Here is a 17,127-nt window from a genome sequence, read left to right as displayed (position 1 = left end):
CGCCCCTTGGCACGCACCCAGCGGCGCCGGGCCGCGCGGCCCCGGCGGGCGAAGCAGAGGGGCGCCGCCGTCGGAGCGCCCACGGTCCCGCACGCAGGCGGAGGAGCTGCAGACCATGCACCGCGTCCCGGCGCACGGCGGCATGAGCAGGGCCGGCCAGGAGGCAGGGGCAGCCGGGCGCCCGCCGGGGAGGCCCGGGGCAGCCCCTCCGAGCCCGGGCATCCCCCCGAAGCGCGCCAAGGTCACCGCTGAGCTGGGGGCAGCCGAGGGGGCCCCCGCTCGCCCGCTGGCGCCAGTTTTTGCGCGCAAGCTGAAGAACGCAGCCATCGGCACCGGCTGCGACATCCGGCTGAAGGTGGTGGTGGCGGGGCACCCCCGGCCCAGCCTCCGCTGGTACAAAAACGACGAGCAGATCGCCCCGCGCGGGGACGAGTACGGCACCCTCTGGATCCGCGACTGCAAGAAGGAGGACGCCGGCGTGTACACGTGCGTCGCCGAGAACGAGCGGGGAGAGGACATGACCAGCGCTGTGCTGGCCATCATTGACATGGAAGGTAAGGGCCACGGGGCCGCCCGGCCGGTCCGCCCGCGCCCAGGGCCGTGGCAGCGCTTTGCACCCCCCGCTCCGGCGCTGCCCTGGGGTCGGTGCCCGGAGGCAGGTGGGGCTGGGGGGGGGCCTGGTGCCCGGAGCGGCCGGGGCAGGTCGGCGGCTGGGAGAAGCACGTGCCCGGTGCCAGGGCAGGGCGCCAGGGGCTGGGCATCGAGGTGTGGGGCAGCACGTGGCGCAGAGCCTGCTCGGGGCAGGAGGAGAGAGAGAGCGCGGGGCTCGGCACCGCCGGGAGGCGCCAGCCCGTGGCCCCGCGGCCCCGCGGCCCCGGCACCTCGGCCCCCTTCGCGCCCCCTGGGTGCCGGGGCAGGGGGTGCCTTCGGGCAGCGGTGCCCGGGGCGCCATGGCAGTGCTGAGCTTGGCACCGGGGGCAGCTACTGGGGGAACTGGGCCCCTCAGGGGGGTGGGGCCTGAGTCACTGCAGTGGGAGGAGCCTAGCTGCAGGAGGTGGGGCTTATCTGTTATGGGGTGGGGCCAGTGCATGGAAATGGGCAGGGCCTGGTCATGCAGTGGGTGTGGCCTGTTGCTCCTCGGGGGGAGGAGCCGGCCTCCGCTGGGATCTCAGCGCTGCCTCCTTGCTGCCCCCCGGCAGCCCCGGTGCAAAGGGCAGAGCGTGCCACGTGGGGGGCAGCTTGTCCCCCTAGCCAGGGCTAGCGTGGCCCCGGGCTAGCAGCCGTGCTGGACTCGCCGTGCTGGAAGGCCCCGTGGCAGCTCCTCTGCTGGGGTCCCCCGGCCGTAGCAACCGGGTGCCCCTGCGGCGCGGGGGTGGGCGGGGGTGCCTGGGTGCTGCTGTCCCTCGCGTGCTGGTGTGCGTGCATGGGGGCCACGCAGGTTTGGGGCTCAGGTGCCGTGCGGCACCCTGCGCCCCTGCGCGTGCGTGCAGCCTCTGTGCGTGGGGGCTGCGAGGAGCAGCCGGCAGCGTGCACTGACTGTGTGACCAAGGGCTGCCACGGAGCCAGCCCCTCTGTGCAGGGATGGGACCTGCCACCAGGATGGCCACCTCTGCAGGGCCATCGCAGGGCCGTCGGGACCCCCCTGGCTGGGCTGGCCGGGCCCCGGCTTGCAGCAGAGCTGCTCAGGGGAGTGAAAGGTGCTGCTTGTGTGAGGAGGTTATGAGTGAGGGCAGCGAGCACGGGAGCCGTGCTGAGCCCTGGGGCTCCAGGGAAGGAGGCGCGCCTGGGGTTTTGCTGGGGGATCTCTGGGGACACTGCGTTTTGTGTGTGGCACTGGGCAGCAGAGGGGCCGGAGGAGCCTTCGCAGGGCTGCAGGGGAGTGCGTGAGGAGGAGGAGGCATTGCTCCATGTGCGGCTGGGACGCTGGAGGGGCACGTGTGGAGGATGAAGGAAGGAGTATGTGCTGCTTACAGGCCTGGTGGGGGGCACAGTGGGAACAGAGCTGTACCGGAGCGGTCCTGCCCAGCAGTGGGCATGCGTGGGAATCCGTGCGTTGCCGTGTGCATAGTGTACTGAAGGGCAGCAGTGCTGCCAGCGCAACGGGGCTGCGTGGGGTCCCGGCGCATTGCACCTCTGGGCCGGGGGGGCCGTGGTGCTGTGGATTCGGAAGGGGGCACTGAGCGTGTTGCGGGAGATGTGCCTTGCGCCGTGGGGCAGGAGCAGCCTGTCCTGCTGGGGCTGGGGGAGGTGTTTCACCCTGCTCTGGTGCTCGGCGCGCAGATGCGTCTCGCTGCGGCACCGCCTGCACGGGCCCCCTGCCGCTGCCCAGCCGCCCGGCACTGCCTGATTTCCCCAGGTGCCCGTTCCCGTTGTGCTGACGCACGCGTCCCTGCTCCCAATTTCAGCCACCGGCCCTCGTGGCCGCGTTTCTGGAGCAGATGACGGAGGCGTGGAGCAGACAGGACTGCCTAGCGTGCTCCCTGAATGTCACCCTGCCCCAGACGCTCCTCTGGGCGGGCGCTGGGCATGCCCTGGCACTGAGCAGAAAGCCACCCAAAAAGCCAGCCCTGGGGGCAGCACTGCGGGGTGCCCTGCAGGCCCCGGCGCTGGCAGGCTGCGTGAGGAGCAGCAGCAGCCCCCAGGCAGGGTGTTGCCGCCGTCCAGGGCAGAAAGTCTCCGTGATGTGCTGGAGCAGTGCCCAGGGAGCCCCTCCGGGCATGTCAGGATGTGCCACCCCAGCCCCATTGCTCGGCCCCACCAGGGGCCCAGACGCTTGGCGCGCTGCTCGCCGGAGTCAATTTCTCCGTGCTGGGAGCCGAGCGGCGATCCGGGGCCAGGCGTGGGAAACGGAGCAGCCATGCTGACCGGGCCAGAGGGATCCGGCACAGCCGAGGCCTGGGGTGGGCAAGGTGCCCTGGCAGGACCAGGGCTCGAGGTCCTGCATCTGCTGGGAGTGGGGGTCCCCTGCCCCATCCGCCTGCGCCGTGCAGTGGGATGCTGGGCTCTGTCCTCCGCCTTCTCCCCCCAGTGCCATGGGCCAGGTGGCAGCTCCCGGTGTGGGGCGGACGGCAACTCTCTCTGAGGTGGCTCCAGGCACTGCGAGGGGCCGGGGGGTCCGCGCTGCCCAGCTCTGCGCTCAACCCTGGCAGGTCCTGCTGCACCGGCTCCACATTCCCCCTTGCTCGCACAAGCCCGATTTAGCTCCTCTAATCCCTTGCCCTGAATCTGTCGCTCCACCCCACTAATGATTTTCTCCTGCTCCTCTCCCAGGTCCCTTGAGTGCGTCAGCGCCGGCATGGGGGGCATGGGGAGGCCCACGTGGGGCTGGCGGGGCGTGCAGGCGGCGGGGCGTGCAGGCAGCGGGGCTCCCCGCGGCGCACCAGCGTGCCACGCTGCCGGCACCCCTGGCCCCGTGCCGCTCCTCCTGCCGCCTCCTCGCCCCACGGGCATGGGTGGGCTGTGCCGCCCTGTCTGACACCGTCTCCGAGGCCAGGTGGTCCAGGGGGCTCGCAGATACACTCAGGGACTCGCTGACCCTTCCAGCCAGCCCTGATGCTGCCTCTGGTCCCCAGCGGGGCCCCACCGGCTCCGGGGCAGCTAAGGCTTGTATCACTTCTCCAGCCGCACCTCCTCAATTTTTCCCCCTAAACTGGATTAAATCACCTCTTAAAATCTCCAGCCAATCTCCCTGCAGAGCCTGGGCCCAGCCCTCCCTCGGCTGTGCCAGCGCCGACTGATCCTCCGCGCCGGGGCTGCGTCTTATTTCAAGGCTGGATTTGTCCGTCTTCAGCTCCCAGCCCTGGATCTTGCCCCGCTCGCCTCCACCTGCACTCAGCAATCAAACCGCCTTGTAACCTTTTCTCTGCTCCAGGAACAGGCTGAACCGGAGTGGATTTAGGGGCAGGGAAGGAAGCAGGAGCTGCCCGTGCCCCGGCACAGCCCCTTCCCACGCAGCCCAGGTTACTCTCCAGCAGTGCTGTGGGGCGAAGCGTGTTTTGCAGCCCGGTTTGGTCCCTCTCCTTGCAGTGACGTGCGGTGGCACGACCAGGCACAGCACGGGTGACGTCCTACAGGCTCTGCGCGCGCTCCTAGCCGTGGCCAGCGCAGCTCTGCCCTCTCAAATCCCTGGTTTCCTCCCAGGTGGCCCAGCAGCAGGGCAGTGATGGGCATGTTTTTCCAGCTGGAGGAGCTGTGGTCGCTGCTTTGCCCTCAGCGACAGCGTCCTGGGGCTGTGCGCAGCAGCAGCGATGGGAATGGCACCCCAGTGGGGACGGCCGCGCTGGCAGTGACCCTGGCGGCTCAGCACCCCGGCTGTTTATCTCGGTGCCTAATTTTAGGCCCTTACTTTGCAGAGCTGTGTCCATGTATAGCGCCAACTGCCCCTTCCTCAGGAGCCCCTGCCAGCTCTCCTCGGTGTGCTGCGCTCTCGGGGCCTGAACAGGATCTAAAACCTCCCCTTGCCACCTCCTCCCTGCTGCACTTAACAACAGCTCCTCCCTGGGACTCTCCCAGGCTGCCTCAGTTTCCCCTTGCAGACCCAGGCTGTCATACCCCATCTCCTGGCGGCCTCCCCTAACCCCAAGGCACAGCAGCACCTCAGAGGAGTCGAGGGTGCAGCAAGGCTCCAGCGCCAGCTGCGATGCCCGTCCTGGCGCTGCTGTGTCCCACACGAGCCTTCGCAATGCCAGGGTGCCCTGCGTGGCTGGTGCCGCCCCGGGTGCCGGTTCCAGCCAGTGCAGGGACAAGTCCCCTGGGCTGTGCAAGGGCGATGAGACTGGACCCACCCTTTAGGGTCTCTGCAGGCAGCGGGGCGGGAGGACGGACCTCGCCGTGCAGGTGCTGGTCCTGAGGGCGGCAAAGCGCTCTCGGCCGCTGCCCGGCCCCTGGCCCCTGGGGAAGCCTTGTCCTTTCCCGGGAGGGATCGTTGCACCCAGGCCAGCCTGCAAAGGGCTGCAAGAGACCTTGGCCCTGAGCGCTGCCTCGAGCTCCCAGCTGTGCCACCCCTGCAGAGCTGGGCACAGGCCTGGCAGGGCTTGCGTGGCGGCCGGGACCCCCTCGCGGGTCTGGACCTGGGGGGCGCTGAGGAGCGGGGCAGGCTGGAGCTGCAGCGGGTGCAGCTGTCCAGTCAGTCACCTCCACCCCTGCCCTCTCTCCTGCTGCCGGGGGGTTATTTTTGCTGAGGAATGTGCCGTCCCCTCGGATTCTGGCAGGTTGCAGGGCTTGTGTTACAGGCGAGAGGCTGAGACCCGGGCCCGCATGCGAGTAAATATAGCACCGCCGCTCGGGGCTGCGTGATGGGGCAGACGGCCCGTTCCCCCTCCCGGGGGCTGCCCCCTGCCCCCAGCTCCCCAGGCCCCTCCTGCCTCAAGACACCCCGTGTCTGCTCCCTGGCACCCTCTGCACCGGCTCAGGGCCTGGGGCGGTGGGATGCCAGGAGAGTAGGGCAGGCCCAAAGTGGCGGAGAGAACAGAGCAAAGCGTGGCTCTTCTGCAGGCGCCGGTGCCTCGGGGCCGGGAGGCTGCTGCCGCACTGTCCTGCCCCCGTGACAAGGGACGGAGTGGGGCTGGGAAGGCCCTGGAGCAGGGAGACAAGGGATTATAGCCTGGGGGTGCAGGAGCTGCTGTGACACCCCTGGTTGCGTTGCCCACAGTGCAGGGACATGTCTGGGACAGGCATGAAGGGACTTGTCCGTGCGGCAAAGGGACGTCGGATTGCTGCCAGTCACAGGGATGCAAAGGGGCCAGGAGGGGTTGACAGGCTCCCAGTGGCAGGCCACGCCAAGGCCCACAGTTTCCCGTTTCTCCCCTGGTTCAGCTGCTCACCGGCTCAGGTCCCTCCGTGCCCACAGCAGCGAGGACGTTGTTCCTCGGGAACGAAGCTGCACATGTGGCGTGCTCAGGACCAGCTCCCCGGCTGCGGGGGACCATCACTCCCAAAGGTCACCCTGTCGCGTGCCGAAGGCTTGTCCCTGTGCAGGGCCTTACCTGTCCCCCACCTGCCCAGGCTTGCGTCACATCCCCACGTCCTGTCATGCCGCCCTTCCACTGTGCGCAGGCCTCTCCCTGGCAGCCCCGGCAGCTCTGCAAGGCACAAACACATGAAAGATTCATGACCAGATCTCCTCGCATCCGAGAAGGTTGCACACACCAGCAGCCTTCAATTATTCAAGGGCCCAGCGCCACCAGCTCCACGGGGCTGATGGCCAGTGCCAGGTGGCCAGCGCCCGGCTGCTCTTGCAGCGTACGGCGGGGACAGGACCCGTGCAACCTGCCGGGGAGCGCGGGGAAGCCCAGCAAGGCGCTGGGAGTCGCAGCTCCCTGAGCAGCGTAATTAATGCTGTATTTTGAGCAAGTGTTTGCTGACTGCTTTGCTCCGGACTGTTGCGGTCCGTCAGGTGAAGCTGGAGCAGGCTGGTGACGGGGGACATGAGCGGAGCTCGCAGGGGCTCAGTCCGCCTTGCTGCTCCAGCCCTGCCCCTCGCCTCACCCCCCTGCCCTTCCTTCGGCCATGCCATCACCGCGCCAGCTCCAGACCCTGCCCTGCCCTGTGTGTGCAGAAGACAAGGGGGCCGTGCCGTGGGGCTGCCCCCCGCCAGCGCAGGGCCTGGGGCAGTGCTGGGCGCAGGCTGCCGTCGCCTCCCACCGCACACTTCTGCAGTGACTCCTGCAGGAGACGTGGCTGATGGCGCAGCAGGCGCTTTGGGGGAAGCACGGGTCATACCCGAATGCCTCTGCGCCCTGCATTTTGGCAGGCCCGAGCACCACCGTGTACCGAGTCCAGGCTTCAGTGCTGCTTTACAGCATCCCCGACTGTGCTTTTAGCTCCCATGAGTGCAAAGAAATGCACAGGCCATGCGGACCTGGCAGGAGCACGTGCCAGAGCGTGCACAGCCCAAGCGAGACACCCTGGCAGAGACACCCCGGGGGCAGAGACCCCGGCAGACAGGAGCTCTGAGCCTGCCCCTTTACCCTGCCCTGCTGCCTCGGGGGTATCTGCTGCCCGGGCTCCTCTCCCAGGGCTGGAAGAGGGACGGCAGAGTCCTCTCACCCTGACGGGAGTTTCCCGCTGTGCCAGCTCTGCTTTTGCATGACTCGCCTGATGCGCGGGGTCTCCACAGAAACCCCACAGCATCACTTGAAATGTGGGACTGTCAGAAATGTTGTATAAACAGCTCCTTTTGTACTGGGTAATTTGCAAGTTATTATGAAGCCATGAAAAGCGCCACGTTGGGAGTCACGGGCTGGGAGGAGAAGTGGAGAAAAGCTGCTGGAGCTGCCAAGCTTTGTGCTGTGTGCGATACTCGTGTACATGCTGGCGCGGGGCGGCCGGCTCCCCAGAGGAGGGGTGAGCAGCGAGAGGATGGGTGCTCGGCCGGGAGACCTCCTCCATCAGGGTCCCCACCGATGCCCTGCAGTGGGGCACTCTCCTCGGGGGCAGCAACCAGTCCCATTCCCCAGAGCACGAGGTGTCCCTTGGCTCCTGGGGCCCAACGGAGTGAGGAAGCAACATGGCTGGCAGGGGTGTTGGCAGCCTCCCTGGGAGCCCATCTGGGGACACTAATAGGCCTTAATGGCCCTAAACTGCCTCACCTGAGATCTGGACCCCCTCCCCCCCCAGCCCATGCTCCATTTAAGCTCATTTAAGCCCCATTTAAGCTCAGCCATGGGTACCCAGCCATGCCTTGAGCTATGCTGTTGGTGTGCCTGTCTCTAGCCCTGCCTCTGGCCTCATCTCCCTTTGCCCCCGACTGGGCACCCTGGGTGGACCCTGGTCTTGGTTCACCACTCGCCTCATTTGGGGCTGCTGGTGGGCCCTGTGAGCAGCTTGTGCCTCTCCTTGCTGTGTTCAGCCCCTGTGGGGTGGCACCCTATTGCTGAGGGCAGGGTCTGCACAGGGTCGCCCTCGGCTCCCTGCCCTTAGGAAGCAGCCGACCCTCGCTGTTCCCAGGCAGGGTCCTTACCCCAGGAACTGAGATCTCCTGTGTGTCATGAAACACAAACAGGGGCAACTGAGGCCCCCAGCCCATCTCCCCAGGTCGAGTTCATGTCCCACCAGCTGTAATACGGAGATGCCAGCCCAGGGCTGTGCTTCAGGGTGAGCACGCAGATCAGGAGTCCAGCTCGTCATCCCACGTGGGACCGGGGACCAGCCCCCAGGAAGGGGGCCAGGACACAAGGCCAGCCTCGGGGGGCCTGGGGCGGAGGCTGTGTGGGCTTGCAAGGGGAGGCCGTGCGAGGCTGGCGGGGAAGGGAGCGTGCACGCCGTGGTGCGGGTGCTGCTGGGTTGCTGCGAAGGACTGTGCCCACGTTAGCTCTCTTGGTTGCATGTGAGTGGGCCAGGCAGCACTGGGACCCAAACGCGCGTCCTGGACGAGGGGTCTGCCTGCACCAGCGGCGACCGGGGGACTCCCAGGGCTGGCAGGAGGCTGGCCGACAGCAGTCCTGCTGAGTGTGGATCTCAGCCGTGGCAGTGCCGTGGCGTGCTGCGGTGGCACTGCTGCGTGTGGGGTTGCAGCAGCTGCAGGAGCCCTGCTTGGGGGCACGTCGGGGACCGTGTGCGGAGGCGGTCGCGCGCGGCACTGGCGTTGTGTGGTTCTTACCCCCGTCGGGGTGCGTGTGGGAGCCCCAGTCGCGGGCAGTGGCCTGCGGTGCTCAGCGCTGCGCTGCGCGGGAGAGAAGAGCAGCCTTTGCCCCAGGCGGCGGGACAAGGCGGGCTGGCGGCAGGGGACGGTGACACAGCAGGGCCATCACGCTGGGCAGGGCAGGGGTCTCGGGCCCCGGGGGTGCCACGGAGCCGAGCCAGCGGGCAGGGGAGGGCAGGACGAGTGCCCGCGTGCAGCCGAGCGTCCCCCCGCCCCGCGGCCCTCGCCCCTCGCCACCTGTGCCCCGCGAGCCTCCCCGCCGCCGCCGTCACTGTGTGTGCCAGGGCTGGCGAGGAGGCGGAGGCGGAGGCAGGCGGAGGAAGGATGGAGGGAGGAGCACTCCAGTGATGCTTCATGCTCGCGGCTCCAGCCCTCCGGAGCCCAACCTGGCGAGCCCCTTCCTCCCCGGCCGCCGTCCCCGGCTGCCGCCGGCGGAGGATGCTCCCAGCATCGCCGGCCCCTCGGGCGTGCTGACATTGGGGACCCCGCCGGGAGCGGGTTGGCGTCCTGCTGGGCCCGAGCCAGTGCGGCTGGGCCAGCAGGGCTCTGCAGAAGCATGAAGAAGATCTGGGTGAAGAAACGCTTCCAGGTAAGGGCTCCGGGCTCCTGTGCCCAGGAGCACACGGAGGAGGGGGCAGTGCCGGCGAGCTGGAGCGGATCCAGCCAAGCTGGAGATGGGGGTGTCCCTCCAGTCCTGTCCCTGCCACCTGGGGGTCCCCAGGGCTTCACCTATTGCCAGCTTTAACCCAGCTTGCAGAGCTGCCAGCTCCCTGGCTGTCCCCGGTGCCCCCGGGCAGCGCTGTCCCAGGAGGGCGACAGGGCAGGTGCCTGGCACCGCCTTTGCCCGGCGCCATCCCGAGGAGCTGGGCTCTGACCCTCTCCCTGGGCTTCCCCCCCCTCCCTGTGCCACCCTCTCCCCTCTCTGCCCTCCTGAGCCGCGGTAGCAAATGGAGGCTGCTTCATGGCTCCCTCCAGCCCTGCTGCCGGTGGTCACGGACCTGGAGACGGAGGCTTTGCATGCGTCATCCCCTCCGCGTCAGGAGCATGCCTGGCAGAGGCAAAGCTCCTCCGCGGGGCCCCTCGCCACACGCTCTGCCACTGAACAAGGACGTCACTTGGCCGTGGGGGGAGGACGGGGGCGAGCCTTCCAGGAAGCCCTCCCGGCTCCCCCAGGGCACACGACCCCCCGGCACGGGGTGCATGGCCCCCCCGGTGTCACCCCACCTGGCTGCAGGTCCTTGCCCCCCCCCCCCCAGGGCCGGGAAGGGGCTGTCACCCGCAGCCCCTTCACGGTGGGTGCAGGAGGTGCCTGGGGACGGAGATGCCCTGGGATGTGGTGGGGATGGGCTAGACCCGTCCGAGCTGGGAGCGGGGCGTTGGGGGTGTTCGTCTCCCACCGGGGCAGGGAGGGTCACACCGGCTGCCCTTGGGGACGGCATGCACAGGGGCTTGGTGCGTGCTGGGGGACGGCTCTGCTTCATTGGCCCAGGCACTGGGGGCATCTGGACGCCCGCAACGGCAATCCCTCCGCATCAGGCGAGCTGCCCTCTGCCTTCCTGTCTCCCGTCTGTCCCTGCTCCTTGTCTATCTGTCTCACACCGGCGGCACCAGTGTTGTGTGGTGCTGGGCTCCACACGTCAGGCAGTGGCAGGCTGTGAGGGCTGTGCTCCAAGTCCCCAGGAGCCCCCGTGGGGCTCCCCCGGGGCCCACGGTCCTGACCGGGGACAGCGAAGGCCTCTGCAAGCCCAGCCTGGGCAGGGGGGGTCTGCGCATCGCTCTGGGCAGGCAGGGCAGAGCCGGAGCAGGGTGCTGAGCCCAGCTGGTCCCCTGGCTAGGTGGGCACAGAGCAGGCTCCAGGGGCTCCCCAGCTCCTTTTCCTGGGGTGCAAAAGAAACCCCAGGCAGGGACCACATCCCCCATTGCCCAGCAGGCATTTGGAGCCCAGATCCTGGCCCCACAGCAAACCCCGCGCTCTGTGCTGCTCCTGCCCCCTTTCCACCACTGTGCCTGGACCATTCCCCTCCTAGAAAGCAGAGGGGCAGCTCTCCACTGCCTCTGGAGCCGCAGCTTGGTGACCCTGCGTCACCCAGCGCTTGGCGGGCGCCGCTCCCCGCCGAGCGGCGGGTGAGCGCCGTGCCCACGGAGGGTCTGGGCTGCAGGGTGCCCCCATCCCACAGGGACCTGTTGCCATGCAGGGGGCAGAGGACCCAGCCACCCCGCTGCTCCGGGGGACGGAGCCTGGCCCAGGCCTGCCGGCCGCACTCACCACATTCGGTGGGGAGCTGATGGCGCCAGTCCCCGGGGAAGCCACGAGAGCACCCGATAATGGCACTCAATTGCATTTTCATTTTTTAATGGGGGAATTATCCACCGATGGTGCAGTTAATCACTCGTGTACCTTTCCCTGGCCTGGAAGACGGGCTGCCAGCCAGAACCGGCACAGTCAGCCGAGGCGGGAGGTGAAGCCCAGCTCAGCCTGAATACAAATGTGTCTCGTGCAGCCGCTGCCCTCCGGCCTGTGCCGCATGCAGGGAGGGCCGCAGGCTGGCGGGAGCCCCCGCGTGCTGCCCACCAGCTGGGGGCTGCTGCAGTGGCAGGGTCTGGGGCTTGCAAAATGAACCTGCTCCCCTTATAGAGGGCAACTGAGCCTTGGCCGTGCTTGTCTGCCTGTCGCTGGTGGCTGTCTGTCCATGACTCTGCTTGGCACCTGCATGGAGGCAGGAGGGGCTGGAAGAGCAAAGGGCTTCGTGTCCTGCAAGAGGCTCCATGCTGGGGAGACAGGGCGCAGGGTGTTAGCATCCCGGGGATTGCCCAGACTGGCTGGAAAAGAGACTTGGTCCAGGCCTGGCAGCCCAACCCTGTCCTGGCAGCCCAATGCTGCCTGTCTGCCCCCTGCATCCCCTTTGCATCCCGCTTGCCCTGCTTGCCTCGGAAATTGCCTCGTCCCTCTGCTTTCCCGGGAGACGGCATTGGTGCCTGCTGGGCCCAACAGCTGGGTCGCCCCAGGCCACTCTCTCCCTTGGCAAGCGGGTGCCCAAGTGCTGAGCTGCTGGCACGGAGGGCAGCCGAGCTGGCAAGGTGCTCCCGGCGCCTCCACCCCGCGCCCAGCTCCCTCCGCCTGCCCGGACAGCGGGAGCGCACGCGGCTCCCACGCCTCCAGCCCCTCGCAGACAGGACGGTCCCATGCCGCTTGTGCCAAGGCGGCCTCCCGCGCAGCTGGCGCGACCTCGGTGCGGGAGGGTGGCTGCTGCCCCTGCGTTGGGTCCATGCCTGGCTGGCTGCGTCTGGGCCAGGGCTTGGAAGATGCTTTGCTGGCCCGGTCCCCATGCTGGCACGTGCCGTGGCTTCGAAGGGGCTGCGGAGCACTGGGGCACCTGCCCGGGCAAAGGCCCTGCTGCAGCCGGGTCCTGCCCGCAGGCAGGGGGGCAGCGGTGCTGGGGCAGCGGGGGTTTGCAGGGCCCCTCGCCCACCAGGAAGGGGCGGCAGCCCCGGCCCCCAGGCTCGCTGTTGCTGGGATGCACCCGCCCGGAGCAGGCCGTGTGCCATGTTTTGGAGAGACAGCCAGGGAAAGGCACTCGAGGTGCAACGGGGACAGTGTTTCGTGGGTGCGCCCAGCTCCAAGCTGTTCAGCTGGGTGACGGCAGGAGCCCGCTAGCGCCGAGCACCGGGGTGGTGACGGTGGCAGGCAGAGCGCGGCCGCTGCAGAGCCTGCCGTGCCCCACGCAGGGCTCGCGCAGGGGGAGGGAGGCCCGAGTGCCCCGCATGGCCTGGAGCCAGCAGCTGGGACACGGCCACGGCCGTGCCCACGACGCAGCGCTGGCAGGGCCGGGCGTCTGAGCTGGCGTGCACGCACGTGTGCGCTGCATTCAGGGAACGTCTCATATCGGGGCCGGGCTGCTGTCGGGGAAGATGTGCATGTCATTGCAGGCGTCCAAGCGTGTGCGTGGTAATAGATGCCAGGATGTGAAGAAAGACCTTAGAGGCATCAAGGAGCGTGTGTGCGCTGGTGTGTGTGCGTGTGTGTGTGCGCAGCCGTGCAGGCACCAGGTGTGGCTAGCTGTGTCTTTGCACATGGGTGCGTGGGGGCGCGTGTGTGCCTGCCGGTGTGGGTGTGTAGCGAGGGGGTGTACTGTGCGCGTGTGTGGTGGTGGCTGTGCTCTGCTGGGGGAGGGAGAGCATGTGCAAGGAGGGCTGTGCCGCGCCGAGGCGTGCGTGTGAGTGCTGCTGCATGTGCCGAGCTGGAGCGTGCGTGTGAGCGGTGCCACGTGTGGCGTGCTGGGGCGTGCATGTGTGCCGCGTTGCGTGTGCCGTGCTGGTGCGTGTGTGTGAACGCCGCTGCGTGCGCCGTGCCGGGGCATGCATGTGAGCGGTGCTGCGTGTGCCGTGTTGGTGCACGTGTGCAAGCAGTGCCGTGTGTGCCATGCAGGGGCGTGCGTGTGAGTGGTGCTGCGTGTGCCACGTTGGTGCATGTGTGCAAGCGGTGCCACGCAGGGGCGTGCGTGTGAGCGGTGCCACATGAGTCATGCCGCGGGGTGCGTGCGAGTGGTGCTGTGTGCGTCGTGCGTTTGTGCGCGTGGTGCCGCATGTGCCGTGCCCTATCTGCCTAGTGTGTGACACGAGGGTGCCCGTGCCTGTGTCCCGTTGTGTGTCGGGGGCAGTGACCCCTCTGTCCCCCGCCCTGTTTTAGAGTGGGCCACGGGGAGGGCTCTGATGGACATCCCGGGGGGTCCTGCAGCACCCAGACGGGCTGCCCCGCTCAGCAACCCTGTGTGGGGCAAGGCAAGCCCCAAGCCCCCCGGCACTGCCCAGCCTCCTCCTCCAGGTTGTCCTCACGGGGTGCCTGCCTGGAGGGATAATTTTCTTTTCTCTTTTCCTTTGCAGAAAACCGGCCACTCACGGCGCTTCGGGCGCTTCACGCATGGTGCGTTGAATTACCAGGACCCCGTCCTTCCCTCGGTCCCCTCTGAGCACGGCCGGGATCGGGGGGTCTGACCCGTGCGAACGGGCCCTTCCTGCTCCACCTGCAGTGCTGGGGAGGGGGCCGGGGGGTGCCCAGGGCTGGGCTGCGTCTGGGCACCCCCAGAGGTTGCGCCCCTCCATGAGGCTGGACTCCGTGGGCACATCTCAGCCCAGCAGCTCCAGGCGCTGCTCCGGGTCCGCCGTGGGCCGCTGCGAAGGGGAAACATGCCCGAGGGCCTGGCCCAGGCTGAGCCGGGGGGCTGGCGCGTGCCGGCGTTGGGCCTGGGCGGGGGGCTGCAGGGTAGCGCAGCGCAGGGGCTGTGCGTGGAGCAGATGGGGGGGCACTGAGCTGCCCAGGGGCAGCTGAGGTGGTGATGGCAGAGGGGGGCTGCAGTGGGGCAGCGGGTGCTGTGCCCTCCACTCCCATCCCGGCACGGCTGCAGGGCAAGGGATGTGCCTCTTGCCTAAGGGCTCGGTTGTGGTGGCTTGTGATGGCTCGGGCAGCCCTCCATGTCTGCACAGGGATCAGCTTTCCTCGGATGGGGTGTTACTGTGGCTCCGATCTGGTTTGGCCGCATCCTGCCTGTGGGAGGCTTGCAAAGACGCCCTACTTGGGCCCACTTTGGCATGGACCAGAAACTTATCCTGAGAGCAGTAGGGCCGGTCTGTAGGAGCGTCACAGCTTTCTCAACCAGAGCAGGGCTATGGGGTATTGCAATATATTGCAATACTTTCCACAGGTGGGGTAGAGGATGCGTGTGTATTTGCCAGAAGGAGGGTGTTCACATGCCAGCCTCTGAGCCAGCGTGTGTGCAAGTGGACACACACGCACATGCGCACCAGGACCGTTCTGCGCAGGAGCGCACAGCCGGGTCGTGGGCTGTGGGAGCCAGGCCCCGTGCTGCGGCGCTCTGCAGAGCGCAGGGGCGTGTGGGTGCTGCGGCCGTGAGGCCAGGTTGTGGGGCAGCTCGGAGCGGGTCCAGGAACAGGTGCCTGGATGCGACCATGACGCGGGGAGGGGATGCCGTGTCCGGTGCAAGCAGTTCGGTCTGTGCGAGTCAGGAAAGAGCAGCTGCATGCTGCATGGTGAACAACTGGCAGAGAGCTCAGGAGGTGCCAGACCTGTGCCCGTGCCCCATGGGCGCTCGGCCACTGCTATAGGTTTGGGTAGGGCAGGGGGTGCCTATTATGGGGTCCTAAGATGGGACAAATGCCCAGGCCTGTGCTCCCTCCCTGGACCCCAGGCCCGGCACATGGTACCAGGCTCTCCGACCCGGCATGGCCCGGTCACAGCACCGCCCTGGCAGGACACTGCCCCATGCCAGTGTGGGGAGGTGCTGGGGACAAGTGTCCTGCCCCACTGCCCCACGCGTCTCCGCAGGCCGGGCCGATAACCGGGTGTTGATGTCTCTCTCTCTCTTGCTGCCCCTATGGAAGCGAAGTTTTCCGCTCCTGCAGGAAACAAAGCTACGGTAGGACAGCACTCACCTCATGCCGGCCCCTGTGTCCCTGGAATGGGCCCCATGCCCCCAGCCTGCCTCCGTCCCCCCTCTCTGCTCCTGCCCCGGCGCTGCCTCGCTGCCCCCACGCTGCCCCGCTGTCCCCACCAGCCCTGGCTACAGCTGCCTTGCCCCTGCCCCTGCATCCCCACCCGCCGGCACCACCTTCCCGCCTGCCTCCATCCTACGTCCTGCCATCCGCTGTAGCTCCTGCCCCCTTTTTCCTACCCTGCAGCATGTCCTTCCCTGCCTGCCCCAGCTGCACTTGGCTCCTTCCCGCCCCAGTCCTGCCTTTCCCTGCTGGCGGTCTGTGCCCTCTGCTTCCCCGGCGGACCCCGTGGTCATGGTCATGCCCCCTGCCCTGGCACGGCCTCATCCCACACTGCCCGGAGCTGCCCCAGCGCTGCTCTCCTGCCGTGGACTCAGTGGGTCTGCGAGAGGCAGTGCCAGCCCCCCCGCCATCCCCATGTCCCTTCACCCTCCGCTTTTCCCCCTGCAGACTCGGAGACCGGCGAGGATGAGCCCAGTGACCCCCAGGTGACGCAGCGCAGCGAGCTGCAGGATGAGACGGCCTTCAGCACCCCCACGGGTGAGTGGCAGGTCCTTGGGCGGCACCGAGCCCAGCATGGCCAGGCAGGGCTGCTGGGCATGGTGGCCCTCTGCCGACCCAGCTTTGGGGTCCCCGTGGGGAGGGAGCCATGCAAAGAGGGTCTGGGTCTGCAGGGTGTTGCTCGGTCCCTGCCCCGTGCCAGCTCCCCGCTCCGAGCAGGGTGCTGGGCTGGCGCCCGCGAGCACCCCGTGGCGGCTCACCCCTCTCCTTCCAGGCGAGTCTGACACCCTCGTGGACGCCTCCATGAACACGACGCCGACCTCGGTGCTGGCCCTGTCGCAGGCGGAGGAGCGCTCCAGCTGGTCGGGCAGCCAGCAGACCGTGGTGGAGAAGGAGACGGATGCCAGCCTCCCCGTAAGGGGACCCTACCTCCGCCCCAGTGCCTGGCAGCCGCAGGGAACCCCAAGGCAAGCAAACGCGCAGGCCCCGCACGGCGCCGAGGTGCGGCACCTGGGTGTGGAGCCGCTGGTGCGGGCATCACGGGCTAATCTGGTGGGCACAAGCTGGGGGTCGGAGGATAGCCTTTCGGTGGCCAGCGACCCCTACGGCAGCGCCTTCAGCCTGTACCGAGGACGGGCGCTCTCGCTCCACGTGTAAGTAGCCAGGGGAAGTGCGCGGAGGGGACTTCGCGCTGGGGCCATCTCCTTCCAACCCCCGCAGCCATCTTCTCCCCTCTGCCTGGGGCTTTCTTTGGCTTCTCCATCCCTGGATGAGGAACGGAGGCTCTGAGCCGTAGGCAGCGCTGTCCCTGGTGAGGAGGGAGCAGCCTGGGGAGAGGAGGGGACAGGCATTCGGGTGAGGGGGTTGGACACGGGGGTCCTGGAGCTGGGTCCCTCTTGCTGTGGCTAGATTGAGGTTGGCGCTAGCTGCGTGCCCCGCTGCATGGGCTGCAGGTCCGTCCCGCAAGCCGGGCAGCGGGTCTGCCCGCCACGGGCAGGCTCTCCGCATGCAGCCTGGGGTGCGGGCACCTAGGGGAGTGCAGCGGCCCGGGCAGTGCTGCCCGGTGCTGGGGCTCTGCGACACTCGGTCCCCGCAGCACAGGGGACGCGCCGTATCCCCGGGATCCGCTGACGTGCTCAGAGCCCCCTTCCCTCCCCGCCACCTTTGGTTTCGCACGCCCACAGGCCTGCTCCTTCGACCTCCATCCTTTGCGTTCAAGGCTGCTTGTTCCACCAGAACCTCATCTCCACCTTATGATTTCTGCACCGCAAACTTCAACCCCTCCTGGCTGCGCTGCCAGCAGAGGCGGGCGGCGGGGCTGGGGCAGCGGGACGGGGGGACGTGCCTGGAGCAGAGGGGCTGGTGCCTCCCCCCGCCTGCCTTGTGGAAGACCTGGCCTGTGCTGGGTGCACCAGGACATCCCGGGCAAATTGGGGCTCCCCACTGCCTTCTTCCCTCCAGTCCTGTCTGCATGGCAG

At 68.1% G+C, this 17,127-nt stretch overlaps 1 protein-coding gene across 1 annotated transcript in view; it reads left to right on the top strand.

Annotated features, from left to right (window-relative positions):
* The first annotated feature begins 115 nt into the window (after positions 1-115).
* SPEG (striated muscle enriched protein kinase) overlaps positions 116-17,127 on the top strand; it is a 46,641-nt gene continuing 29,629 nt past the window's right edge. Inside the window, exons 1-3 of the mRNA XM_067298633.1 lie at positions 116-554; positions 15,599-15,688; positions 15,924-16,302. Coding sequence (XP_067154734.1) covers positions 116-554; positions 15,599-15,688; positions 15,924-16,302 — 908 coding nt within the window. The remainder of the gene's footprint in view (positions 555-15,598; positions 15,689-15,923; positions 16,303-17,127) is intronic.

Source organism: Apteryx mantelli, chromosome 6 (assembly GCF_036417845.1).
Source record: "Apteryx mantelli isolate bAptMan1 chromosome 6, bAptMan1.hap1, whole genome shotgun sequence".
In the NCBI taxonomy this organism is placed as follows: domain Eukaryota; kingdom Metazoa; phylum Chordata; class Aves; order Apterygiformes; family Apterygidae; genus Apteryx; species Apteryx mantelli.
Note: the sequence above shows the minus strand (reverse complement) of the source record. Positions and strands in the feature narration are given on the sequence as shown.